The sequence below is a fragment of the Mycteria americana genome, chromosome 5 (assembly GCF_035582795.1).
Source record: "Mycteria americana isolate JAX WOST 10 ecotype Jacksonville Zoo and Gardens chromosome 5, USCA_MyAme_1.0, whole genome shotgun sequence".
Taxonomy (NCBI): domain Eukaryota; kingdom Metazoa; phylum Chordata; class Aves; order Ciconiiformes; family Ciconiidae; genus Mycteria; species Mycteria americana.
In genome coordinates, this window is record NC_134369.1 from 68,516,552 (window position 1) to 68,544,470 (window position 27,919).

Consider the following 27,919-nt stretch of genomic DNA (forward strand, 5'->3'; position numbering starts at 1 on the left):
TTATTTGATATAACACATATCAGTTATTAATGGGAATGCATTAAGCTGCTGCTTAGCCTCAGTAATGCCATGTTTAATAACAAACATTTCTTCTCTCCCCTCTCTGCAGTGGCAGCCATTGTCCAGTAATTTCTGGACGAATTATTCTATATCAATATATAAAATTTTTATACATATAGATATATACAATCTGCCCTTCCATGTGTAAAGCAATGGGAGAGTTGAGACCAGCTAAAGTGAGTTACAGCTTTTCCTGTATCACGGGAGATGGAAATGCAAGGACTTTCTGGGTCACTGAATCCAGAACCTTGTGACCATACTGTGAGACCCCTTACAGAAACTGACATTCCTCTGTTAAAAAAAGGAAAAAAATAATATGAGGGAGACATTTTATAGGTAGGGTTCTACAACACTGCAGATTAAAAAAAAAATCTGTCACTTAGAAAAAGTGTTACCACTGTCTCAGAAGCTGCTCCCAGACATTTAATTCTGGGTGGACCTCTCCGTCCTGCATTTGCAATGCAAGGAAACCTGAGAAAAAACTGCTCTGCCTTTCAGGTGGGTGACAGTAGGAAGGACACAGAGGAACCACAAAGGAAGGTGTCTGCTCAGCAGATCTTGCTATGGAATGAACAGGCTGCACACATATCCTTGAAATTCATACCAGTCACAGCATCCATGCCAGTTTTATGTCAACCGCTTCACGGATGCCAGAACAGAAGATGAACGTGCAGAAACCAGCCCATCCTCTGGGCCTGCTCCGTCAGACATGCATGCACCATAAACCTCCAGCCTTCCCACCAGGCAGCTTCAAAGCTGTTGCTGCAAAGGGAAGCAGTGCTGTCTACAGTTAGCTCCTGTCTCCTTTGCTGGCAGAGACTCACCTCCAGTCCTATGGGAAGAAAGAAACTGAGACAGAGACCGGTGGGTGACACAATTGTCACTTCTTTCCACAGCCTTGTCAGGATCGTGATACAGTCAGCTACCATACCTACAGAGGGCACCAGGGACAGCAAGTCTATGCTCGCCTCCACCCAGCCCAGCTCCCAGAGCACACAACTCTTGGGGATTCATTTACTGGACATTTCAGAGGGACACCTGTTGACTTACACAGATCTATTTGGTTACAAAAACTTACCATCTGCCCCTGTGTTGTACCAACCAAAGTCTGCAAGCACCGTGACAGCAAGGAGGATTAATATTACATTTCCATCTGCTCTGCAACATGAGCTGCCCATAAGCAACAACCTGAAGATGCCTCCAAGCTCCTAAATCCCACCTTGCCCTTAAAAAAATGCAAGCTATGGGAAGAACAAGAGGAGCCATGACAATCCAGTTCCCTCAAACTACAAGTCACGTCCACAGCAACATTTAAAACTTGCTCCATTTCCTGCATGGCTAAATATGGGGAACGTTAACAGGTCACATCAAAGAGACATCTAAGTGGTGACAATGCCAATATAAAACCATTCACTGGGTCTGCAGCAATGTAACAAACTTTAAAAAAGTATTAAAACAGACTGTTTATTACAGCATATGATGTGTTATATTAATTTACACAATGATATATATAAAAACAGCCATTGATGATGTACAGTAAATTGGACATCAACAGGAATATTAAAACTACTGATACTCATGCACATGACATGCATATGTTTTTTTTTTTTTTTTTCAAAAGCAGTTTTACACAATATACTGAAGTTACTAAGCCTTGGTCAGCTGCTCCAACAGTTTACTCTGAACACCACTGCCGTCCGCAGCGGGACTCCCAGGAGATCGGAGCAGAGTGCACTCCAGAGAAGGCGACTTAACCTTGGAGACAGATGGAACAGGAGCCCTTTCCTGGTGGGGGAAGGCTGGGGGAGGACAGGGGTGAGTTTCAAGAAGAGAATCAACAAGAAAAGAAAAAAAAAAACCAGGCCAGACTACCAGGAGGAAGAAGTTCAAGATGTGGCAACAGGAGCAGCAGAAGGGGACAAGCAAAAACATGAAGACCACCCGCACTCCCTCCCCCTTATCCCCTAAAAACTTATGACCTTAAGCTGTCGATATCCTGTATAAGACCCAGAACTGGAAAAACTAGGCAAGGAAGATCCATTCCCAGAAACATTAGCCTTTTTTCAAAGCCTTCTGATACCATGCACTGGAGGCTGTTCACCACTGAAATGGCAGTGTTATGTTGGGTTTTTTTTAAACGAATATAATGGTCTTTTATTTCCACGTAAAAGGCACTAGTATCCACCCAAGTTCTGAAGACAAGTGACATAATTTACCTTAAGTTTTAAATATTTGTATTTAAAAAAAAAAATCTGTGGAAATATGTACACAAAAGCACCTTGCTTCCGAAAGCAGAAGCAGATACATTCCACCAAGTCACCTCACTAGACGGTTGTCATGAGCTTCAGGGAGCCTGACCGAAAGCGGAGGATTTTCTTCTTGAGGTTATGGGAGGCTTTGATTTTGACAAAGGCCTTCGCCGCATTTTCATGCAGCTCCGGCGCCGTGACCGTTTGGATGGGGAGCGTCTGGACAAACTGAGACCAAATAAGGCCCCCGCTCTCATCAGAGTCGCTGGTGGTCGTGCTCTCCCCTACGAACTCCACCTCGCTCAGGCTCGACTCGCTGTCTCCAAAGCAGTTCGTCGTGTAGTTGCTCTGCTCGTCCTCGCTCGTGTCCACCACGGTGGAGTGGAACAAGGACTCGCACTCTGCCGAGTACTCCGAGTCGCTGGCCACATAGGCGTACGGGCTGACGTAGGGCAGGGGGACTTGCGAGTAGACCCCCACACCTTCCCGCCGGTTCCTCCTCGCCCTCCGTAGGGCCTCCTCGTAGGAAATCTCCGCCGATGACTTCCACCGGCGGTAGTCGGCCCGCTTGTGTTTAGGCTTGGCCACCACAACCTCTCGGCCATGCCCGTGGGATCGGATGGTGGATCTGTGCAGGCCAGCCTGCCGACTCTGGAGGCCCGATTCCGGCTGCAAGCCGCTGCCTCTCTTCCCCCGTGAGGAGGGTTTTTTCAGTTTCTTATTTGTATCCAACTCATCAGGAAAGCGGCACTTCTTGCCAACCGGCTTGGTTTTCTCCCGCAAGGTCTGTGAACCATTTTCCAGCCCGTTGGCAAGGTGAGACCTGTGTTTCAGCGCAGAGCTTTTCAAAATCTTGACGTTTCGGGTGCCTTTGTGAAGCTTCACGTTTTGCTGCTGGGCTGGTATGTACTGGGCGTTCACCAGCAACCCATCATCCAGGCTCTGGGAGGAAGAGCCCTCGCTTTTGAAATCCAGCGCGGGCCTCTCCTCGACAGCAGGCGATGAGGAGCGAGCCACCTGCATGCTGCCCTTCAGCAGGACTTTTTTGGGAGGCTGGCTGACCCTGTTCTCCGGCTGCAGCACCACGGTCTTCCCTGGGCTCTCTTTGGGAGATGCGGCAAAGAGCTGGCCATTGTCCTTGGGGACATCCCCTGCCGTGGCCACTGCATTGCGGTTGAGCTCCGGAGGCACCGGTTTGACACCCCGTGGCAGGTGCTTGCTCTGAAGTTCACTCGCCGCACTGGGCGGGAAAGCCGCCGGCAAAGGTGCCTTCCTACTCTCCAGCTGCTCGCCAGCCGGCTCCCTCGGCCTCTGCTTTAATGGGGAGGGTGCCGCCTGGTCCAGAGCAGTGGTCCCACCAGAAGGCAAGCATGCTTGCTTGGAGCTCTTCAGGTTCACGACGTTACCGTGAGCCACCACCCCTGCAGGCTGCCTGACGCACATGCTTCCATGCCTCAAGATCCCTTTGGTGGGATCGGCGTTGAGACTCGTCCTCGGTTTGTTAGTCCTTACCGCATGGGTCTTTTTCTGAACCAGGCTTAAGATGTAACCGTCTATCCTCTTGCTGGTGGAAGGGCACGGTGCCGGCCAGGAGCCTTGTGGGAGAAAGGCTTTGGTGGATTTTCCCGAGTCCGTTTCAGATCCGGCACAAACGTCGCTAATATCACAACCAAGCCTCTCCTCTTCTCGCTGGGGATTTTCAGTCACGGGGAGAAGAAACATGGGACTCTGCACAGCTACCGCATGGAGTGGGCTGGGGTACCGGTAGACGTCGTTCCCATTTTTAGACACCAGATCACACTGGTACTTTGGATGTACATCTGCAACGACATCGAGGGAATTTGAGTGCGGTGTGGACAAAGAGCGACAGACAGAGCCTGCGGTCTGGTCCTCATGCTGGCCTTCCTTATTATAGTCCATCCAGCCTATGAGATCTGAAAGGCATTTTAGAAGAGTTTAGAGAGCCTGCCAGGGACAGTTCTGCTACGTTTTTCACGTGCCATCAAGGACTCCGGTCCCATCTACACATACGATGCAATGCTTATACAACAGCAGCGCTGTTCAAACAGTAGAAACCTTGCAACCAGGGATGCCATTTAAGTGACATAAAAGCAGCCCTATTCTTCTGCGCATCTCTCTGTAACCACATCTGTGTAGGATTTGCCCCTATATGACTACATGGTTAAAAAAATAAAAATCACAGCCCTAATGAGAACATTTACTTTGGTTTCAAACCTGTGCCTAGGTTCCTAAGAGCTTCCTATTTTACTTCCAAGCCACCCAGAAGTCTGTAAGGGTCTCTTCTGTTTATACGCTACACAGGCACCTCTAAAGCTTACTGCGAGCCTCAGCACATATGAATTTTGTATTTTATTTTGCTAAATCCAAAGGGAAACATAAAAAATATAGACAAGAACCCAAAGAATTCTTTTAGTTTGTTGACAAATTTCACTTCCAGATTTTTTCAAGCGCATCTTGAGTCAAAAAAAATCCAGATTTAATTTTGTTTTGTTACTATTATCATCACTACTATTACTATCATCATAATTATTTTATAATTATAATAATCCTAATAAGAAGAACAGATGCTCCTTTTGAGCAATAAAGGGTTAAAGAATGGGAAACAGGCTCATCTTTCCACACAAGTACAAGGAGTGCAGGTCAATCCAGCTGACATCCTAGCCTTGGCTCTGCAAAGAGAGTTCTGTAAGAGAAATCCAGTGCGTTTCAGGATGCATGAGTCAGATTTAATGGCTAAGGCACTTACTTGGGAGATAAGCAACCTTAGGAGCAGGGCTGCAACCCAAGCACCCAAGATTATTATTTTAAGCTTATGTTGCCCTTGTCTTCTTGGGTAGGGGTACAATCTAAATGATCCTTCTAGATCACCGTCAGTCCTGTTTTCTACCCTTGGGCTAGAAACTTCATCCAGGGTACTCAAATTTGAATGCTCAGTGCTCATCACTTATCTAAGGCTTATTTCAAAAGAGATCTCACAGACGTTGATGAAATTAGCTGATAGGGATGATGTTCCTGTGTGAGCAGGAGAGGAAGAACAGGGAAGCTAGGAGCATGAACTTCCTCCAGATCACCTCACAGTTTTCCCACATTTCCTAAATTCTATGTCGGAGTCAGGAAATGTTGACAAAAACATTTCTTTGTGCCAGTTTGTGAAATTTCATCTCTAAAAGTGAGACGGTATGAATAATGAGAGTTTTAGGGTTTTGTGATATATACAGAAGAAAACAGCAATGCAATCTGCTGGAAATCCTTGTGTATGTTTTTCTTTTTATGTATGGCTGATGAAGATCACATATACCTTACATCAGGGAGCATTACATTATCTCAGGCTGCTCAAAGGATAACTTAGAGGACTTCTCAGCATCTCAGAATGAATGCATCCCAGGCTGTATTTTCCCACTTTAGAGTTAGAAGAACTTGCATTGTTTTGTCTTCGATTCATAAAAAAATCACTGTAAGTTAACCGTAAAGAGCAGAATGGAAATTGGAAATACTATGGTTAGGAGCATCTTCCACAACCCAGAATGAACTAAGGCTTTTGAATGAGTATGGCTGCAACCAATAACGCTTGATCACAAAAGTCCTACTGAAGTGTCCTTTCTGGACAACAGACAGAGGCCACCCTCCTTTTTAACTGTCCCACACATTAAGGCTTGCATCTTCAGCCTGGTGTCCAAGGAAAGTCAACAGCTCTCTGCCAAAGAGATAAAATACTTTTTCCCTGTCTATTTGTCTATACCATATAAATGCAGGGCACACCTCAGCATGGTCACCTAGGGGTTGAGGACCATCAGAACTGACAAAATGACTGCTACAAACAGAGTGACATGCACCCTGACCTCCTAAAACCTGTACCTAGCTCCTTGCTCTGTCACTTTAATGAGGACATGGCTGTTGGGGTATCTTTCATTATTGCTATTTAGTAAAAATGCTTTTCTAAAGGAAACCATGAGAAATTAGCCGACTAATGTGTTTATGTGTATAGGTACCACTGCCCTCTACTGGGTAGAGCAGCTGTCATATTTTCACATGTTCTTTTCATGTGTTTAGAGTGGCATATTCTCACGTAAGGCTGGACTAGCGGAGGGCAAACGGTCCTGCCTCGTGACCCATGTACGTGATAGGCACTGGAATCTTTTCAGAGCACAATACATCAAATGAAAGGAAGAAGGGTTAATCCAACCCAGATACTCCTGAGGCAGTAATTCCAAAGCCAAAGCCACCTCCTGGAGTATGATGCATTCGACCTGCTTTTACTATACCTGCAGATTTAGGGCGTCCATCTGAGATATTCAGTGTTGCCTCCAAAGGGCTGCAAAAGCAAGTGCTAGAATGGCAACTGGATAAACACTCACTGAAGACAGAGTTAGATGAATTGGAGAGCGATCCAGAAGCTCCATCACTCAGCTCATAAAACCCTATAAAAATAAGAGTTTGGATTTATATTAGTTATGTCTACACAAAGTTACCATTTGTGTCCCTAGAAAGGCAGTCAAGCTCATGTTTATGTTGGCTGACTCTATTGAAATTACTTATGGGATTTCATTCAGTCACCCGAAAAACAGTGCACAATTTAGTAATATCCTTATTGCCATGAAGGATTCTGTTTAGAAGTAAAGTACTCAAAAGTAAAAAAGCAGAACTTTACTTAGCATATTGAATTTTGAACTTTTTTTTAACCTTTACAGGGGTTGGGGTTTTACCCTTTACAGGAGTTTTCAGATTTTAGCAAGAAGGATCCAGGCTGTGTTTGACAGCCCGCTCATTTAATAGTGTATTATACTTCCAAGACAGACTCTCCAGCTATTACTTGACTACAAAATTTTTACCACGTGTTGGGTCCAATGCTATCCATTATTTTCCTCAAAGTTCTGGAGATAAATATAATATTTGCGGATGACATGAAAGAAGGAAAATGGTAAATAATGTGCAGACACAGAAAATTTAATTTCCTGGTAATTGGGACTACTCAAGAAAAATATGATGCACCATAATCAAAATCTAAATTGTACATTTAGGAATAAGGAATCCAGGGCATGTCTACAGAATGGGGATGCATCCTGGAAAACAATAATCCTGAAAAGGACTTAGTCAGTGTGGAAAAGCAGCTCAATCAAGCTTAATGATATGGCAAAAAAAGCTAATGAGATTGTTGGACGTACAAAGAGCCTAATGAATAGCAGTAGGGAAATGACTTCAGCAGCCTATACAGCACTGGTAAGAAAGACATTGGAATGGTGTGCCTAGTCCTCGAATCCAGCACGCTTAAAACAAAGCTAAAAAATTGGAAAGGGGCCATAAAGCTATTTAAGAGCTTGGAAAAATGCCTTAAAGCAAATGACTTAATGAACTTGACCTGTTTAGCTCATCAAACAAAGTCAGGAATTGTACTGTATAGCACCTCCAAGAGGAGAAAAAGCTGGGAACTAGAAAAGACCTTACCCTATGGAAGAAAAGCATATAAAAAAATCAGTGCTGGAACAAATCAAATTCAGATTAGAAATTAGCAATGGTTTTAACCATCGCAAGTTGCTGGATTCTCCACTTTTTAGTGTCTTCAGAACAAGTCTAGGTGCCTCGAGGAAAGGTTCCCTATAGTTAAATAGGGAAACCACTTACTGGCTTCACCGCAGTTAGAATGGGATTAAATTCAATATATGGGGGATCAGATTCTTTGAATCAATGTTCCCTTCTGGCTGTAAGATCAATTTTGACATCTTTCTTCTGCTGGTGGTGCTTCCTTTCACCATTTTTCCTGCAGCCTCCTTCCCAATAGGCAGGAGAATTAGAATTTTTTGAGCTAATTTGGGGGTGACCTTGAAAAAACCAATGCCCCAAACACTAAAAATCTAATTAAGCTTGAAATACTCCTCTGAATATGTTGTCTACAAACAGCAGCCTTTCCAGTGGTAGGTGAACTTTGCTAGTAGGCATTAAATTATCAGCATGTGAACATGCTACAGACGTTTACTGTTGTAGTACTGAAAACTACAGCCAGTTTAATTCCAGGTACCAAGGGAGGCTCTGCTTTGCTGAATATTGGCCTTACCTGAACTTGGACGACTGTCTGTCTCAAGGTGTTCATCTGTCGTTTTTTCCACGTCCAGGCGGAGATCACTTATTTGCTTATCTAGCTCTTGTAACTGATTTAGTAGGCCGGCATCCCTCCTTCTCAAGCAGTTCTGGAAAACAAGAAGACAAACAACATCAGCTCCTTCAGTGGGGCAGACGTGAAGGGGCTCCAAAGAAAATCAGCCTTCTCCACCTAAGCATCATGGAAATACCTTGCCGATATTCTTTTATAAAAAAAACAAAACGGAACAAAGCCCTGAAATTCTAGATGGACGCTCTGGATAAATACTTAACTGAAGAATTATGCAGGCACTTCATTCCAGCCTCTTCCAGCCAGTTCTACATAAGGAGCACACTCCACAAGTTAGGAAGACCAAGACGCTATGTTGGCAAAGCACTCCTTTGCAGGACCACAGCTGTGACAACAAAGCTGTATTGTACGAGATGGTCAGACCAGACCTGTGCACATGAAACGGGCTAGTTCTGTGAAAGGACAGCTTTGCCAGTGTAATAGGGGACGTTCACCACCACAGTGATGTTAGTCAAAGATCACATCTGTTCACACGACGGGACGAAACAGCTCTGCCAACAAGTGACTGTAGTGTGGGAACCGCCTTGTTCTGCTGCACATTATGAGCTTATGGTCTACCATATAGACAAGCAAGATTCCCAGGGCTGGGATCATGGCCCTTTTATTAGTTTTGCAGTGCAGCAGGAAGGAAGAGTAATTCTTCCTCTTCTCCCATTGTAATTGTATAAAATTGCTGTGAGATGAATTTTAAGGCTATTTATGAAGGTAATTTGATGGCATAAAATAAGCAATAAGAAATGATTTTGTAAGGCACTCATTAACCCACGGTCAACGCAATCAGTTTCCCTGTGTGTATTATAATGTTGCTTATCCATCATCTGTTCAGCTTCATACCCTTTAATTGTTCTGGCTTCAGGGAAAGTGGGGGAGGCAAGAGGAAGGTTTATCTCTTTTTTTTCAAGCGCATCATTTGATCGGCGCCCAGCGGTGCTCTGATACGCTCATCGCAAAGAGTTTTGATACTCATAACTGGACTACTTCTAAACCCATTAAATCCAGGACAACCTTTCCCCTAGGGTGGGCCAGTCCTCGGGCAAAGGGAACGCAAATGCTAATAGTCTGAGCGAGGCCGTTTGAAGATATGCTGGCACGTAACACCGTCCTTGGAGAACCAAAGGGGCGATCCCAAGTCTTCTCCCACATTTCTGCCGGGAGCCGGCTGGCAGCCAGGCTGGCGGAGGTGATGGGTTCAAGCAGTAAGTCACTGCGCCACCTATTGCCACCAGTGTCCCCCCTCCCCCAGCGAGCACCGCATCTGGTTCCAATCTGCAATGTCAAGTGCACAAATTAAAGCGCTACCACAAATCCCTGGGTTTTTTTTTTTTTTTTTTTTCCTCTGAGTAATGATTCCCTGGTCCTTCACTACGGCTCTTCGGCAGCCAGCCCCTTCTCAGCAGCAAAATCATTTATTTTCATCTTTTAAAGAAGGAAATAGTCCTAAATTAACTGCACCAAAAGGCTAACAAGAAAAAAAAGGAGAAAAAAAAAAGGGGGGGGGGGGTGTTGGGGAAAAGAAGAAATGAGGCAAATAAATCACGCAATCCAACTTCTCCCCGGGTGAAAGCAAATGCTGAGCCGTGCACAAAGACCGCCAGGCACAGCTGTACGCTATTTTCATTGAAAAATGATCTGCCGCTTCATGCCGCCTTCCGTCTCTTCCCACACCAGCGACAAAGCGCGTCCTTCAACAAAAGCATCCCTTATTTTAGGGGGCCCGATCCTGCCCGTGCCGGAGCGCTCGTTACCTCCTCTCGGGGTTGCGACCCAGGAGCTCGCTCCCAACTTCCATTCAAGGCAACGGCAGCGCCTCTCTTGCCTTGAATGGAAGTTGGACCGCCGGCCTGGCTCTGGAAACCGAAGGCAACTGTGCAGCCACCAGCAGAACGCCGGTAAAATCCGGCCGCCACCGATTTGTCACCGCTTCGCCCGAACCCGGCGAGGCCCGTCCCCCGGCAGCCGCCGCTGCCCGCCGCCTCGCCCGCCCGTCCCCCGGCAGCCGCCGCTCCCCGCCGCCTCGCCCGCCCGCCCGGCTGGGACGCTGAGCCGGCGTGACAGCGGCCCGGGCACGCAGCCCTCGGGGGGCCGGCCCCAGCCCCCTCCCCACCGCTCCGCGGGGAGCCACCCGCCGGTCACGCCGCGGCCCCCGGCGACGCCCGCCCGCAGCCCCGGCGCGCCCCAGCCGCCCGCCGCTCACCAGCTGCCGGCGCAGGAGGAGGATGTTCTCCTCCAGGAACTTCTCCTCCAGGCTGCGCGGCGGCGGCCCCTCGCCCGGCGGCTCCCCGCGGCCGCCCTGCGCCCCGGGCGCCGCGCCCGCCGGCCGCCGCAGCAGCAGGCTCTTCACCAGCAGCTCCTGCCGCTGCCTCAGGTACTCCAGCTCGCCCAGCCCGGCCAGCGTGGCCTCCAGCCGCTCCCGGGTGCGCTGCCGCTCCGCCTCCGCTTCGCCCTTCTCCCGCCAGCGTGCATCGGGCTCCCGCGGCCCCCCCGCCTGCCCCGGCCCCGCCGCCGCGGCGGCGGCTGCCGCGGGGCTCGCCTTCATCGCAGGGGAGGGGGCGGCCGCCGCTGACAGGCCCTGCCCGCGGGGGGCCAAGCGCCGCCGAGCGCCGCGCTGCCGCCGCCGCCGCCGGTCGCGAATGGGCCGCGGGGCGCCCGGCTCCCTCCCCGGCTGCCGCCGCCCCGCGCCCGCCCACCGCCGCCCCGCGCCCGCCTCCCCTCCCCTCCCCTCCATCCCTCCCTCCCTCCCCGCCCGGCGGCGGCTGCACGGCCGCGGTCGCCCTCCTCTCCTCCTCCTCCCTCCTCCTCCTCCTCCTCCTCCTCCTCCCGCCGCCGCCGGGGCTGGCGGGGTGTGGGGAGGTGGGGTGCACGGGCGTGCTAACCGCTGACCTCTCCAAAAACTCCAGCGATGACCTCTGGAGCCACGCACGGCGCAGTCACGGGCCACGGGCAGCACGTTGTGGTGCCGTGTTGCTTAGACAGCCCGACGCGTCCGGAACAGGAGCGTGAATGATGCGTCCGGGGCCAAAACGTCCTGGCACGAAGGCGTGAGGGTGTGAAGAGAGGGTAGGGAAGGGTGGAAAGCAGAGGAGAACATGGCAGTCCTTGCACCGGGGTGCTGACCGTGGCGTAGGCACGAGGATCAAAGCACCAGCGAGGTGTTGCTTCAAAGCCCGTTCGAGTCGGCTGGCCAAAAAAGCCATGATGAAGTGAACTTCGTAACAGCGTGTAGACTAATTGAGCAAGGGATCTGCAATTAGGTTTTCAACGGGCACGCGGTGGAAAGAGGGAGGGGGGGAAATGCAGATGCCAAAGAAAAAAAAGGAAAATGTTAGTATCGAAATAGAGCAAAAACTGAGTTCCAGATATGTTGCGGGGGGGGGTGGGGTGGGTGTGGAGAATGGAGGAGGACGAAGGAAGCATTGAGGGAGCCCTTCACAATATGGGGTTTGTTTGGAAAGATGTGAGCCCGCCGTACAGCGGCTCTCACGGACATTATGAGCATAATGAAATGCTCTTTCCTGCTCTCCTTCTGTTCCTCAGAAGATTATGGGCGTTTGTGGTACTGAAAGGTCTCAGATGAAATTCATCTCCCCACTCCTATGCTGCTTGCAGTAGGCAATATATTGCGGTGGCGTGCCATACACCTACTTTATGCACTGTAGGTGTTGGTCCTTGTTCCGAGAGCCTGCAGCTGATACGGATCATTATTTCACAGTCTTTTTAAACCAATGTAAAGTGCTTTCTAAAAAGGAGACCCGTTTTCCTCCTGCAGCTCATAACCAGCCCTCGGTCCCTCCCAAATGCTGGCCCAAATGTAGGTGAGGGCACACGCATCAGCTCAGAGGATGGTCGAAGTTAAAGCTACCTCCGTTTCTTTCTGCTTTTGATCTCTTCCCAGAGCTGGTTCACCACACAGCCGTGTCAGCGCAGTGCATCTCTGTTAATATTTTAGTTTGGATTACGAGTGCCTTTTTGAACCGACTCTCTAGGTCGTTCCGGTTTACCATGCTGCGATTCACATTGCAGAGGGATTTGAGAACAAATGAACTGAGTTGCTTTGGGGTAAAACAAAAGCAGAAGAAGGGAGCACACCTAAAGCACTCCAACCACTAATGGATGTTCATTAACGGACATTCGGTCTGCAGGATGAGAACACAACTAGCCCAAAGAAACACCCTTGAAATACGTACAGCGTGGGTGGCAGGTCCTCAGTACGGCCGTACTGCTCGGCAAATGCATGCCTGTTGTGCTGTCCTAGCTGCTAATGTAGACGTAGGTGTATGTGCCAGCAAAAGGGGGAAGCGAGGCGGCGCAGGCATGGGCAGCCAGAGAAGGCAGGGCCACTTCTTTGGGGAGCAATATCACTCCTGCCAGATTCAAGAGACCATGAAATTGCAGCCACAGAGAGAACTGACAAACGCTGAAAGGACAAGGGATGCCCCAAGGGCAAAGGATTGACTGAGGTTGCTAAGCAAAACTGGAAATAAAAATCAAGTCCCATACTGGACCACTGTCTCTCTACTCATTTTATGTATCTGGGCCCATAAGAGGCCCAGAAGTAGCTTCAGCCTCTGCCCCACAACCTATAGGCCACCTCTGCTGACCTAAAAACCTGCTCCATGGCTTTCTCTCCTGCGTGGAGCTTGGCACGCAGCACCCTCTGAGCATGTTTATGCTGAAAGCTGTGTTGCAATGCAGAGTTACTTTCCCAAGCGGGTACCAGAAGCTCTCCAGATACGGAAGCAGAAAGCTCCCGCATTTTCCCTCACCCTTTTTAGCCAGATTTTGCATGTAGCTCTGTGCCTTGTATGTATTTGTACACAAAGCTTCATGCAATATTTATGCAAAGCTATTTCAACTGTTTCCGTGCTGTTGTGCACCGTGCAATGTAGACGTTGCTTCAAAAATAAATTACAGCGCTAAATAAAATCTGTCTTAATGTTCAGATTTATTTATTTTGCCACTTATCATTTGGTAGATTTCGGTCCGATTCCTCCCTCCCAAGTCACTCTGAAGAGTATAAGATGCTGCTCGTCTCCTGTACTCCCTGCTGACATTTCTGTGTTCATCCTTCGCAGCGCATCAGTTCCAGGAAGGAAAAGAAACACAAGAACTGCCAAAACAGTCAACTGCCTACATCACGTGGAGAGGAGAATGCAGCTTCGACTGAACAAGACTCGCTGTGCGGCTAGGATCAGCAAAGAGGAAGGGAAGGGGAATCTGAAGAAAAAGGAGCTCAGGTTTCACCCCACAGATGAAGGAATAATAAGGTGCCAGAGAAGCAGTGGGAATTAGGAGGCTGGCCAGCATGGGAGAAGGAGATGTGCGAGTGAGCAGCCAGCAAGAAATGTCAAAGTCTGTGAATAACAGAAGGAAAACAAGATGTGACCTAAGATACCAGGAGTGAGGGAAGGTCCACAGAAGAGTATTCAAGAACTAGGATGAAGCTCAGCAGAGCAGAGGTCATGGAGACAAGGGGAAGGAGAGCCTGGAAAGGCAGGGTTTGAAGGCAGCAGAAAGACCAAAGAGAATGAGCATAAAATACAGTCCCTTTAATTTACTCAGGAAGACACTGTTCAGAAAACAACAAAATAAAGAGCCCATAAGCAGCAAGACAAAAAGTCTGGCCATAGATGGTGGAATATAGATGAAAGACAGAACCAGAAGAGGACAATAAGGGGAGAAGATGGAGAAAAGGGTGCCTTTGCTAGGTATCGTCCTTGAGGAAAACAGATATTTTAAGCACAGAAGGAACAAGAGACTAAGACTGGTTTCTCCCCCCTCAGTTACACTGCGGTCGATCATCCCAGTGAAAAACTAGTCTGAGATAAGAGGGAGGCCCCAGTCCCCGGATTAGCTCTGACTGGACAACCTTTGGAGGCCTCTATCTCAGCAAACCAAATATCTCAAAACTCTTAGCAAGGGCTAAGTAATAGGACTCTCACATGAAAACAAATCTCCAAGTCCCAGACTGTCTTCCATTCCTCTCCTGGTTTGTGGCAACAGCTGAAGGACTTGCTCTTACACTCCTTTGTAAAGTTGCTACTCCTTCACTGGGGTGATCAGCTGAAATTCTCCAAAAACAAATAATCCCCAATTCCCCATCCTAAACTTGAACACAGAAATTGCAAGGAAGGAGTCAGTGAGTTATCTGCAGGGAAGGAGAAGAGGCGATGATGGAGGAGCTCTGTTGCTAGGATGTTGTGAGAGGTGTAATTCTGTCTGGTACAGAGGCGGTTATGAAATGGCTCATCTTGTATGATTATCCTGGCTCATCTCTTATGATTATATTATCAGGTGGTGGAAATGCTGTGTTCGCTTTGCATTTCATATGTAGGGGATAAAGAGATGGTCTCTGCCCCACGGAGCTTACAAGACAAGAAACAGCAGGTGCCTGCCACTGGTAATAGAAAAGGAGCCCTGAGAAAGGAGTGGTTGGCACGACGGGCAGTGAATCCAAAACACATAGGCAAGGGGCAAGAGTTTCTGACCCCTATCTCACCATTAATTTCCTTCCCACTGGGAGCAAACCCTTACATCCCGATGCAAACATTTGTCTTTCCCTCTTCCACCTCTGCTGATCATTAAATCCAGTTTAGATTAAATGAGGCCAATTAACACTTGCTACTTTTCCTAGGTTCATTTCTGACCAGTCACACTAAAATGAGTGCAGGAAATTGCAGGAATTAAGAGGAACATTGCAATTCCCTGTTTGTAAAATGAAAGCAATCGCTTTCCTTGCTTATTGTAACACAGCCCTTCGGAGGCGGGGTGATACGTTATCTGGAAACATCCACTTGGGGACTATGCTTAAGACCCACAGCTGTCACTATGCCTCTGATACTTTATTTTAATCTATTTTAATGTTAATTTTCTAAGCATTTCTTAATTGCATTGGATAATGTAATAGGGTATAAATCTTATCAGCAAATCAGACTGACAGCAGTTTCTGTTATCATATTACCATGGTTACATTATTATTACAAGTGAACCTTGCGCTCGTTACTAGCCACAAACAATCCTAGCAAATAACCTCAACTAAAGCAAAATATCCTGGCAGTGTTTCCATTTTTTGTCAAACAAAACCAATTTCTCTGGGTGATAGGTAACTGCAGCATACCTACGATGCATTTTACTCTTCTCAGACTCCTTCAGCCTACATTTATTTCCTTGTGTTTGTACAGCGTTGAAGCATTGCCATGCTGTCAACAAGATGCAGGGGCCAAATTCCTTATACATGGAATAGGATCTTTAGCACAAACTCAAGATATTCAGACGACAAGCACTACGCCAGCCCATCAAAACATTACCACATTTGGATTGCTATGGCAAAAACTCCTAGTGACTGCTACATTAGGAACCACTGACAACTTGATTAGGTCCCTCAAAGGTCCAGTTTCTCCTTACTCTAATCTGATCTGACTGTGGTCTCCCATCAAAGACACGGTCCCCCTTTCCCTCATCCCCAGTGCCACTGCCCATGTGTCAGATGAAGGGACGGACATTTCCCATGGGGTCACTGCAATGATCTGACTCCCCTGATCTGATGTACGAGAGGGAAACACGTGCTGGAACCGGGGAGGTCAGCGATGCTGTCCCTTTCCCTGCAGCTGACTGTTAGTTTGGGCATTTCCTACATTTGGCTATTCCTCTGCTGCAGGTCATTGTCCCACCAGCTGTGCAGGGACCATGGCTGGAAAACAGATCGCTACCCTGATCTGAGTTTAAAAAGATATCATCTTCTTTCCTTTTTCTTAACCCAGATATTTCAGCGATCCGCTTTTAAGCGTGAGCAGTTGCACTGGCACGACGGAGAAGGCAGAGCTGTACAGGAATGAAGAGAGAAGAGCAGGAAACCCTCCAGCAAAAAGCTCCATCCAGAAGGAATGTAGAAGGAAGGATGGACTGTTTGCAAAACAAGAAGTCACCCAGGAGGCCATGGAAGAGGATGCAGAAGACAGCTGCTTGTGGGGAGGCGACATTAGAGCTTCTCCAGACATTCCTGTCAGACTACGAGCCATGCAAAGACATCCGTTTCCTTTTTGCAGGCAGCAGCCCATCTGTTGAATCAGGAAGAGGACTGATTTTGAATCAGCCATTGCTGCCTCAAATGGGGTGGTGCTCCCCAAGGCCACGAAAGACCCACTTCCACTTAGCAAAGGAGCCAGAGCAGTGCAGAACCTCTGGAGAGCTGGTGAGCCCCGAGCCCAGCAAGGTACCGCAGTGCTGCTCCAGCAATGCCTCCTGCCCGCGTCGGGTGTCAGACTGGCAGAGAAGATGCTTCTAGTCCCTAGATTAGGGAAGACATGCGAGAGAATTGGATAGAAAGGGTGGAAAGCCAGGCAAGATCAGCTCCGTTTTTACCTCTGTTTTAAGGATAAGAGAGGGTCTGATAAGGACAACATGGGGAGAGGGAACATGGGGTTAAACAAACCAGTGTCACTCATGATGTTCACAGCTGACAAGAAGCAGAGCTTGAAGCTACCCCTCCTCATTGTTCACTATAAAGAAACTTTACCAGCATTTTAGCAAAGCACCTAATACATCATGTCTTACTGCTAACTGGTGGGGACTGCATTCCCTCCGCAGGCTCATGGACACTGTTCAAATGAAGTCAGAGCTGGACTGCTCCAGGTAACACTTTCTTTCTAACTTGTTTTTTTCTTTCGCCCTCATCACCAAGCAGATTATGTCAGTTGAGTTCTGCTGCAATTACTTTTGATTCATCCTTACAATATCATGTCTGATGTTCTTGTGCTTTGACTCCTTTTCTTCTCCTGGCCTGGGTTTCATATTTACATTTAAAGATGCCTAACCTTTGGTGACACGGACATCTGCTTAGTTTAATGCCTTTTTGCTCCCATGCTGCCAGTGTTCATCTCAGCACGTCTGGCTGGGAACAGCCCTCACCAGCATGGCCTTTGCAGAAGAATATCTATTAAAGTGTGAATAATCAGCCACCGGGAGTGAAAGAACATAAATGACGGGCTTAAATTACAGCTCGAGATTTAGACAGCCTGGGAAAAATTCCCAACAGAAGGAACTGGAACAGCCTGAGGAGGAGAGAGCTTCTCCATCATAAGATGTCTTTGACAAAAGGTTAGGCATGGATATGTCAGGATCCATGAAGACTCTTCAAGGGCCAACAATGCACTGAGCATGAGCTCATGCTCTTCAGGTCCCACATTAACGTAGGCTCCAACGGCAGTCGGTCCAGTAAAGCAAGTCCATGCAAAGGCCAGACCCAGCCCTACCACTGGCTGCCTTCCCTTCTCCTCTCCCTCTGCCTTCAGCACTCAATCTGCCCTAGAGAACCATGCATCCTTGCTAACCAGGAAATGGAGTCCCACCATACCTGTGCTTGGCTACAGAGATCTCTCCCTCTTGCCATCACCAATACCCGATCCAGCCTTCAGAGACCGACCCATGGCAGCTGCACAGAGGACTGCTCGTGCTGCCGAGACCTCCCTTGCTGCTTCACATTGCTAAGACCCTATGCTCCCCCAGCAAAACCCATCTGTGTTCCCCTCTTAGCCCCAGGTGCCCAGCAGCCCCGCTCCGCTCCAGCTCTCTGCCAAGAGGAGGAAGGGCAGAGGGTGGGTCCCCGCTCCAGCAAGCCCTTTTCCCTGTGCTGCAGCGGAGAGACAACCACAAAAGGGTAGGGAGGAGGGAGGCAAAGCGCAGCAGGGTAAGAGAGGCAACGCTGGGGCCAGCTCTGCTTTGGGGACACTGCAAAACCCTGGTAACTTTGCTACTATAATTAAGAGCTCTCCTGCTATGCAGTAGCGTAGCACCGTCTCAGCCTGTGTGGGCACTTCCCCCATACAGGGCTAACCTAGCCAGTTAATGTACGGTCGGTAGTGAAGGTATAGCAATAGTGACAGCAGCATGGCCCAAATGTTTTGTCCCGAACAGGCTTATACATTTTGTGCTTTCCCTGCTAGCTGAATCATTGCACCTACCTCCCCACACATCCGTAAACAGCCACAGCTCAGCATTCAACCCAGGACCAGAGAGGTTCATGCTCAAAGTAGTAAGCCCTTCCCGGAAGAAAGGACATAATTTGCAGTACAATTTGCATTCAAACTGCCTGCGACGAAGGCAGAGCTGGCTGCAAGTGTGCTCTTTGGATGGCCTTGGGACCCCTCAGCTGAAGCAGGCCACGTGATGGGAGCCTGGAGCTGGGCAGAAATGCTCACGGGAGGGCTTTCCAATCAAGCCTGCCTGCACGCCGTGGGACGCTGAGCAAGATCAAACTGCGCCCGCAACACGTACAAATCTGACAGCAACAGCAAGGACTTTTGCTTTTATTTTTTTCCTCAGAAAACTCTAACCCCACAGCCTTTAAAGGAGTTCATTCAGTCTCAGCTGATGCTCACTTGGACAAAGGCCCCTTTACATCGGCTCCACTGCCAGTGAAAAATGACCCTTGAATATGAATCCGAGGCAACCTGCATGTATCTTGTTTGCACCAAACAGCACATTTTATGAGCTGGCTTTTAACCTTCTTTTGGATATGAGCAAGCTGAGGTGGGCTAAATAACTCAACCAAGGTCACAAGACTTTGATGCCAGAGGCAGAAGAGATTAGGTGTACCATCTGCTGTCATTTGGGCTCTCCCTTTAAACCAGGAGATGTCACATGTAAAGGAAGAAGGCTCAAAAGATCTTGTGGTAGTATCGGTCTGTTAGGCAGTCCTCAGTGCATCACTTCACTCTCACTATCTCACCCTCGCGTTCTTTGCATCTAAGAACTTAATTTTGCAATTAAGAACTTAACCTAAAATTTTAAGCTTCATCTCCGCCCATTGCCTCCCTCCTGGTTTTCTATACTCAGAGGGTTAACAGGAGTGAGTCTCAAAGGAACCACTAAAAAAAAACCCCAACATAAATCTCTTTGCCTGAAATAATTCCCTTTCCACTCTGCTAGGGAGAACAAACACAGACCTCTTGCTGTTGTTTAAGACACGTGCCTGAAGGAAGGAAGGGAGGTGTCACTGGCTCCAGGCTTTGCATCAGTGACTCCCATAAAACTGGGAAGGTCAGGTGTGCAGTCACGGAGCCCACGACATGTAACCAGCGGGATGTGAGTCGGAACAGGGAGGGCTCTGGAGGGACTGGCTCCCAGTCTCTGAGCCTTAACTTAAAACCTGAGCTGAGAAACTGCTGCACACGAAAGGCTGGCTTTGAATTCAGGTGCAAACTGACCTGAAATGGTACCTGCATCTCTCTCTGTTTTCATTGTCCCACCATTTTTTGAGTCTTGAGCTTCTTATCAATGTTGGCTTAAGAGGGAATATCACTTTTTAATCTTCTTTAATGAAGGCTTCGTCCTGGAAGAACACATTTTCTATCAACCCAGGCATCTGCAAACCTGCAAGAGAAAAGAATGGCATTTCAATTCCCAGAAATTATTGGCCCAAAACTTTAATCTGAATCTCACAGCTGAACTGTTGATTCAGGGCACGCTGCATCTTTGCATTACCATTTGCTGTATTAGCATCAGATGTGCAGACAGGAACATTTTTTTTTAGAAAAATAGCCTGCAACAGCAAGGCAGCACTGGCGAAGTTATTTCATTTCAAAAGATGTTGGCATTGCAAATCAAAGCCTCTCCCTCATATGGCAGCGCTCGTCATGGGACGGCACTGCCAGCCCTGTCCCGGGACAGAGGCGGCAGCCAGCCTGCCTGTCCCTGCAGGCCTGGGAGAGGACCCAGGGGAGGGACGGCTGCGTCTGGTTTGTCCAGAGAAGGCCACTCCAGTCCTGCGATTTTAACTTTGTCTTTCCTTTAAAAGGAAAACTGGTTTCTGGTAACCATTTTGGTGCCTCTGCAATAGGCTGAAATTGTTGCCCAGAACCATTCCCGCTTTTCAGATGATTACCTCCAAGTGGCTCTCAGATTCCAACTGTTAGTTTCATGCATAATGTATTTCATTTCAAGCCTTTCATCTGTGCATAAGTTTTCCATCTATTTCCATGCTGGTCTCAGACACTCTTTTACCTGTAAAGCAGGAGAAGTTGCTATTTTCCCCACTTCTTTCTGGGGTCTCATTTCTCTCAAACACTGCTTGCCAGTTCCAGCTCTTGCGCCACCAAAATGCTATTTCAGGGGATGAGGTTCATACCCACCTTCTTATTGCAGATTTTTGGGGACCTCTCCTTTCCAGCAGCATCTGTGTTGGCTGAAAAGTTCACTGCCTGCAGCTACGCTCCGTTCCCTGCTGTTGGTGACGGATCAGCCAGCTGTGCTCCTGTGATCACTCCCTAGCCCGTGTCGCCCACAGGGAGCCAGCTTAGCTCATGCTCACCCCCTCTTTTTAACCAAACTGACTTCAGGGGCTCTCACAAGGGAGAAGCTGGTTACAGGGAGCAGCACAGCAGCACCAGAAGAGGACATCAGCAGGCCTGCAGTGTGTCTCTTCAGTTGGGCCAGCAAAACAGCATCCCACTTCGACATCCCGGCATTACCGTGCTACCTTGAGATCACTGATGGAAACTGCAGGACAGCTGAAGTTCTCCAAGAGCTGTGCTGGGGTGTGTGTTAAATGTCCATAACTCCCCATGGTCTCTTCATAATCCTCTGGTGGCCAGGGACAAGTCGTTTAGATGATTTGGAATAGCAATGAGAGCAGATTTAGAGGAACAAGCCTTCAAAGCAGGAATGCAGAATCCAGCAGTATCTGGATGCGGCTTCTTTTCCAAATCCTTTCAGATGCAGCCTAAGGGGTTAGTATTGACTTTAAAAGCCAGGGGCCCTGATTCAACAAAAACAGCTAAGCACTTAATAACATTAAGCACATGCTCAAGTCTCTTCCTATTCAACAAAACACTTAAGCACATACTTCACTCCTCTTAGATGGCCCAGAACCAAAACACTGAGTTCTCAGAATTTCTTCAATCTTTATTTAATTTTGGAGGAGGGACAGGAATTTGAACCTTGATCCATGTTTTGCAAAGGGTCCCTATTTGCAAGTGAGTCAGACTCCAGCTCCAGACCTACACACCCAAATGCTGGTACATTCATGTTTTGGATCGGGATCTGAATTTTTCAGCTTGCGCTTCACTCTGAGCTATGCTTATGTTCATTAAAGAGATTGAACTGCAAGCAGGGAGCTGTTAAACCATGTTTCTGTGCAAGGTTTAAATTGATGATACTTTCCCCAGCTCCACCTAACTGAGATGCAAAACTGAGGCGCGACCTCAGCGTATAGTGTGCAGAAGCTCAGCCGAGGAGCGTGCAGGATTTGCAGAGCTCCTCCAATTTGGCTGCTCTTCCAAAAATTTAAACCCACCACAGCCCAGCTCTGTAGCCCAACTCCCAGAGTCATATGAAATCCTCAGCCTTTGGTTAGTATTAAAATGCCGTATAGCATTCACTTAGAGGTTGCAGGGGGAAAGTGCAAAGGGAGCGAGCCCGGCGTGCTGGGAGCCTGCTGGGGAACGCAGCCGAGGCAGGGGACTGGCAGCCAAGAGGGAGAGCCTCGGTCTGCCTCGAGATGTTGTTTCAAGCTTTCGGCAGACTGAGGCAAACGTCACCGCATTGCTTTGCGCACATTTCCAAATGTCACTGCTTCCTCCGACACCTTCTTTTTCCCTTTTTTTTAAAATTTTGATTTGTTTCTAACAAAAGCTGAGATCCTCCAGAGCGAAGCAGCAGGCACCAGGAAAAGTAGCAAACAAATAAAGAAATCAAAACAAAAACATCTGGGCCACGTGGCCAAATCCGAGCCCGTTTCCCGTCTCACACCAGTGCCAGTCGCATCTCAGCGCGTGGAGCTCAACTCTTCTCCTCTCTTGTTTTGGCAAGGGAGCTCCAGGGCTGCTGGCAGGGCAGAATAAAGCTACGAAATGAAAGGCCACGCTCGTTCCAGGGAAACTGAAAACAAATAGTCTGCCAATTGTCTGGGCGAGCAGAGGAAGTGGTACTCAGACATCTAAGGCAGCAGGAGGATGTGAGCCCTCCTATAGGCATTACCAATTGCCTGGAGGAGGAAGAAAATGAACCTGGTTAAAAAGAAAAGGCAGAACTCAAATAGCCGCATAGTGGGCCTGCCGGCAAGAGCATCACTGGAGGATTTGCTTATTAAATGGTTGCCAGAAGGAGAAGAGGAGGAAGGAGCATCCAGCCAAGGGCTATAGGGCCCATAAGGAGGCTGTCACTTTGAGCAACAAAAGGCCCAGGGAACCAGTGGGCCTTTCCTTGTGGTCACGGCAGTGGGAACACCAGGAAAGTCAGAGCAGCTGGAGGGACCGCTTCACTCAGGCTTCCCTCCACCGCTGCTGGGGACCGGTAGACATCCAGAGAAAGAGCTCTTGGCCTTCCCCGGCAGCTAGACTCAAGAGGAGTCTGGCACAAAGACTAAATGTGAGACAGGTAATGAGGAGAGACAGGCATGACAACTGCCTTGTGGGCAATACCTGCCTTAAACCTGCCCTGTTAATGGCTTTCCACTATGCCTGCGCCGAACAAAAGCACGTGGGCTGGAGACACCGAGCATCCTTCATTTGGGTGGCAGATAAAGAGGCTGCAGTAAATGCCCCGTCTTACCGAGCTGGAGGCAGAAATGGGGAGACAAGTCCCCTGCCCAAGCTAAGGCACAGAGATAAGAACTGAGCTGTCACGTGCACACGAATCTTACTCGTCAGCATCTGGTGCTCCTGCCACAGGATCAGGCTCCTTCACGCCACTGGATGACACAGTTAAACAAGGATTCCTCCTGGGAAAGATCAGACTTGGAAAACTTGAAGGGAAAAAAAAAAAAAAATGAACAACTCCTTGCAGCCCAGCAGGAGCTGCGGTCGTGATGCTGAGGTGCGCTGGCTCGGCAGATCATTTCCCAGCTTTTGTAAATGGATGACATCCTGGTGCGACAAGCTCTCAAAATTACCCCACTGCACAGAAGAGACAAACACAGCACCCTGCACCGTTGTGATGAGGCAAGAGCTCTATCTTCCATGGACAGGTATATGAAAGCACTAACCACAGCGTATTTGAGAGTGTTGGGAAGGACCGGATGGCAAGTGTTGGTACAATAACAAGGGTTTGGCTCCTGGGAGTCACTCGTTGCCCTACAGGCCATTCCCTGTTCTCTCCCATCCTGCTATGAAGCCAGAGCAAGATAAAAGGTGGGGAGAGGATGGACCCAGCCCAAGAACCACATCCAGACCACAGGGTGCTGGCTGGATTGTGCTGGTCTGCTCAGACCTTCCCCACCACTCCCCAGATCACAGGCCATTTCCAAGTGGGTGCACCAACCCTAAATGTGGGTGCAACCCCGGGTTTACCACAGCAGGTGTTTTGCCAGCGCTTCCAGCTTAATGCACAAAGGGCCCTGCAAAGCCCAGACGATCAACATTGGCTTAGCCAAGAAGCAGGGGAAAAGCTCCAAAGGCTGTTACGCTCTCCTGTCTTTCCCAGCAGCTTATCCAGGGGACTTTTTAACCAAAGTGACCAAACCCCATCGTTCGTTGCTGTCCCCTAGTACATACACTGGCTTATTTTCTATCCTACAATTGCAGAGACCATCGGAAACCTGCAGCCCTTGGAGAGCACGCGAGGGCTGCAGCAGCCACCCTGGCAGATTTATGAGGGCAGCAAGCTCTTGGTTTCCCTGGTCACCCTCAGAGGATTTACAGCCCTGTGCATTGAGAATGAACAAAGACCTGCTGTTCCTCATCAGAGACCTTATGATTCTGTCCATGGGGAGGAGGCTTCAAACATAGATAACCTTTGCAAGGAGAAATAGCCATTCCTGGATGCAACACGAGAGATAGGCAGAAAGAAAAGCATCCGCCGTGCTCTGGGAAATCTCAGAAAATGAAGCTGGGAGTTTGCGTTATTTGTAAGGGTGGAGAAGAAAGGTTAGTCGTGGGGCAGCGGGAGGAGGAAAGGAGGTTGGTAGCAGAGTTTGTTCATGTAAATTTGGCTTCTGGGCTGATTTTCTCTTGGATGTGATACAATTAAAAGCTGCTTCTGCACAGGACTCACGTTCCAGCTTCTTCTTCTATCTACAGAGCACATGGTGCCTTGAGGTCTGCACCAGTAGTCTTGGACCCCCGTTCTGAGTGGGTTACGCTCTTTGACATACAGATACAAGGCACCTACGGGCAGTTTTTGGAGTACAAGGGCTGATAAACTTTCAAAGGCTTCGCTGGAGCCTGTGCACTTTGCCCCTCCATCTGTTCTGGGGCTGTGATCTCCCTGTAATCAAGAAGAGCACTACCAGCAACACTTGCTAAAAGACTTTGCTACAGAGCCGTGACCTGTGTGGTTTTCCTCTCAGCTTGTTATCCAGTCTTAAATGACCGGCATGAGACTTGCACGCAGCCAAAATACTTGATTCTGCTAATGGATCTGACCGTGAATCCCACACAGCTGTTTACTGTACCCTTTGTATTGGAGTCATCAATGAAGGAGGAAGGATGGTAAACAGTAATTACTATGCAGATTTCAAAGAGAAGTGCATCTGTGCCTTTGGTTTCTGCTTTGTTTGGTGACATCTTCACAGGACAAAGTGGATTTTTTTTTCCTTAACCCTTAAATTAGCAGGGGAAGTATGAATTTGTTGTGATACTAATTGTCATATGCATTTAAAAAAAAAAAAAACAACACCAACAAACAAACAGTAACACCATTCCCTGGGACCGAAGATGCTGCATCTCAGTAAGTGGCTTCCTGGAGGAATATATCCACAAAGGAGCAAATTCCCTTTCTAATTAAAAGGAAATCTCTGAGACAAGCTTTTCCATGAAGGAAACAAAAAGGCAGAGCTGACACGTCTAATGCATATATTAACACTAAAGACATGGAAATTAATTGGATTTATTGCTAGTCACAGCTGCAAAGATGGCGCATTTCTAAGTTTATTTTACAGAAAGTGGCGGGAGGAGTGGGATTTAATAGTCATCTCGGTTAAGCTAATGAGCCAAAACTAATGGTCTCTTCTTGTTTAGAGAGACCCCAGTTCAGTGGAGCACCTAAGCATGTGTGCAGCTCTCACCGTGGTTTCCAAGGGATGCTTTGCATCTGCTGGAGTGTTTGTTGATGAGTAGGATGCTTACAGATGCTTACGGTCTGGGAGGCAGAGGAAGCATTTTTTCTGAATGGCAGTCAAAATCAATGGGATGATCAGTTAGGATCATCCTACGTTATCATTCCTGTCCAGAAGAGAGAAAATTACTTTCCAGAGAAAAAAAAGACAATGAGAAACTCAGCGTCATGAGGAGTTCCCCGCTGTCTTTTAAGTTCTTACTGTGAAAACAACAAAATCTCTCCCTGTGCTTGCAGGGGATGAAATGCAACGGAGGGGCCAGCAGGACTCACACCCTATGCACAGGGCACAACTGGGCCAGAGGTGATGGCACAAATACAGTGACATTAATTGCATTTCATTTATAAATCAAAACTAAGTAAATCCAGCCTGCCTACGAAGAGGTTTGCAGCTATCCCAGGAAGATGGCTGGATCCTGCAAGAGGGCTAGTCACTGGAAGGACTGGGGCCGGGCTTTTTGCAGTGACCGAGCTGCAGAAGGAGCATCATTCCTTTTTTTCCTCCCTGACTGCAGAGTCTCATCCTCTCCCTAGCCCAGCAGAGCACAGTGTTTACAATCTTGTTCTTTTTTTTTTTCCCCCAGGTTAGTTTTCAGCTATTTTAACAAGCCAAATCAGCTTTCCAAGGGGTCGGACCCATTCCAAAAGAAAGCCATAGCTACCTTGTGATGGCTCCAGCAGGTACACCACTGAGAGGGGAAGCCAGGAGCCCAGCTGCAGCTCGATACCAGCACCAATGTCCCTAAATCACGGCCTCTCTCATGTTTTCTAGGCCGCATCACTTGAAAGGATGCTGAAAAGGTGCCCAAAGGAGCTTTCAGAGATCCCTCCTCTCCTGTAGATGAAGAAAAACAGAAGGTGTTCAATGGGAAAGCTGACCATGGAAGTGGCAAGATGGGTGTCATTTGCAAAGCACTTATCTCGCCTCTCCATGAGAGGGTTTGGAGGATTTTTGGTAGCTTCCTTCCCAAATTGGAAACCAGTTTTCTGAGGCAAAGACAGGCTGCCTTAGGCAGGGAGGTGTTAGACTAACAACAAAAGGGAAAGGTGCAAAGAGGGAACAAATGGAAACTCATTTAGCACATAGTGAAGGTGCTGAGAACAAAATTAATCAAAGCAAAGAAGGAAGTGGAGAGAAATTCTCTCATCACCTATCCACCAAAGGTAGGTCCTGGCTAATAAACAGGAATCAGTGTTGTACAGGCAAAAATTTGGCCTAGCTGGAAAGACGGAAACCTGGTGGGAAGCTGACTGGACCATTAAAATCATGGCTTTTAGGAAGGCTGAAGTGCGGACAAGATGGAGAACTGTTAGAAATAGGATCACGAGCATCCAGGTCATTGGACTCAGTAGTAAATTAATCTAAAAATTGATGGCTCAATCATCTAAGATAGAAAGCACAAAATAGACCAACCAGTATCTTCAGTGGAGCACAAAATCAAACCTGCGAACCATGTGAACATCTCCCTCAGCAGCTGCCAAAGGCAAGGAGGGGAAAAGGGCCAGATTGTCACGGGGAAACTTCAAATGGAGCGAATTCTGCCGGAAAGCTGCCTCCAGCGCTGAAACAGCCTCCGTATTTGTAAAGATGATGGTGATTATTTCCTATCTCAAAAGAACTCACACATCCAACGGGGAGAATTGTATATTAGACCTTTTTTCTTGGCAGATACAGCGAATTTGATCACAGGACTAAAAACGCACAGTGGCTTAGGTAGGAAGTGATTGCCACTTGAAAACATTTGTTATGTGCAGGCAGAATAAAATAAAACCCAGTAAGATATTGCCTTGCTGCTCTCCCAGGCTGCTGTTACAAACCTGAAAACAACCATGAGCCAAATCAGTTCAGAGAAAGAATTTAAACAGAAAAAAACCCCAAGAATTATAACTGGGGAGTATTGAAGAACATTTCTCTATACTGACCAAGAGCCACAATCCAACAACCGAGAGACTGTTACAGTGGTTAAAACAACAACCCCTTCTTCACGAAGAGGAGAATACAAATATCCTTTATGAAACAAGTGGGCGAAAGGGAACCTGATGGCAGTGAATACGAATCGGAAGGTAGGATCTATAGATCATCCATATGGGAAACAAAAGGGCACAAGAGGCAGGAAACGGTAAATGGCAATCTCAGCAATTTTCTTTAAGTTCAGGGAAACTTCTTGTTTTCCATGTAGCAGGCAATAACCCTGCAGAAAAGGCAGCAACATCAAGGCAACATTTTTGGTGGGTGTTTTTCAAGAACGGCCAGATGGCAAGGTTACATCATGTGGGGCTGATGACATACTTTTCACTCCAGTGGTAACTAGGGTGAGCATTAGACAGAGGCTAGATATTTTTAAATAAATGGGTTTGTACAACCTGCAGCTAGGCAGAA

The 27,919-nt window shown here is 47.9% G+C and overlaps 1 protein-coding gene across 3 annotated transcripts; it reads right to left on the reverse strand.

Moving 5' to 3' along the window:
• Positions 1-463: 463 nt before the first annotated feature.
• Positions 464-22,065, reverse strand: DACT1 (dishevelled binding antagonist of beta catenin 1). 3 transcript variants are annotated; one of them, XM_075503825.1, is made up of 5 exons: positions 20,372-22,065; positions 19,695-19,860; positions 8,380-8,512; positions 6,593-6,748; positions 464-4,243 (listed from the first exon to the last, which is right to left on the reverse strand). In XM_075503825.1, exons 2-5 carry the CDS (start codon positions 19,710-19,712, stop codon positions 2,385-2,387), a joined length of 2,166 nt encoding a protein of 721 aa, XP_075359940.1. In that variant the 5' UTR covers positions 19,713-19,860; positions 20,372-22,065; the 3' UTR covers positions 464-2,384. The 3 variants fall into 3 exon arrangements, with proteins under 3 accessions (XP_075359940.1, XP_075359939.1, XP_075359938.1); XM_075503824.1 differs by lacking the exons at positions 19,695-19,860; positions 20,372-22,065 and adding an exon at positions 10,688-11,110 and having other exon boundaries at positions 464-4,129; XM_075503823.1 differs by lacking the exons at positions 19,695-19,860; positions 20,372-22,065 and adding an exon at positions 10,688-11,110.
• Between the last annotated feature and the right edge of the window lie 5,854 nt (positions 22,066-27,919).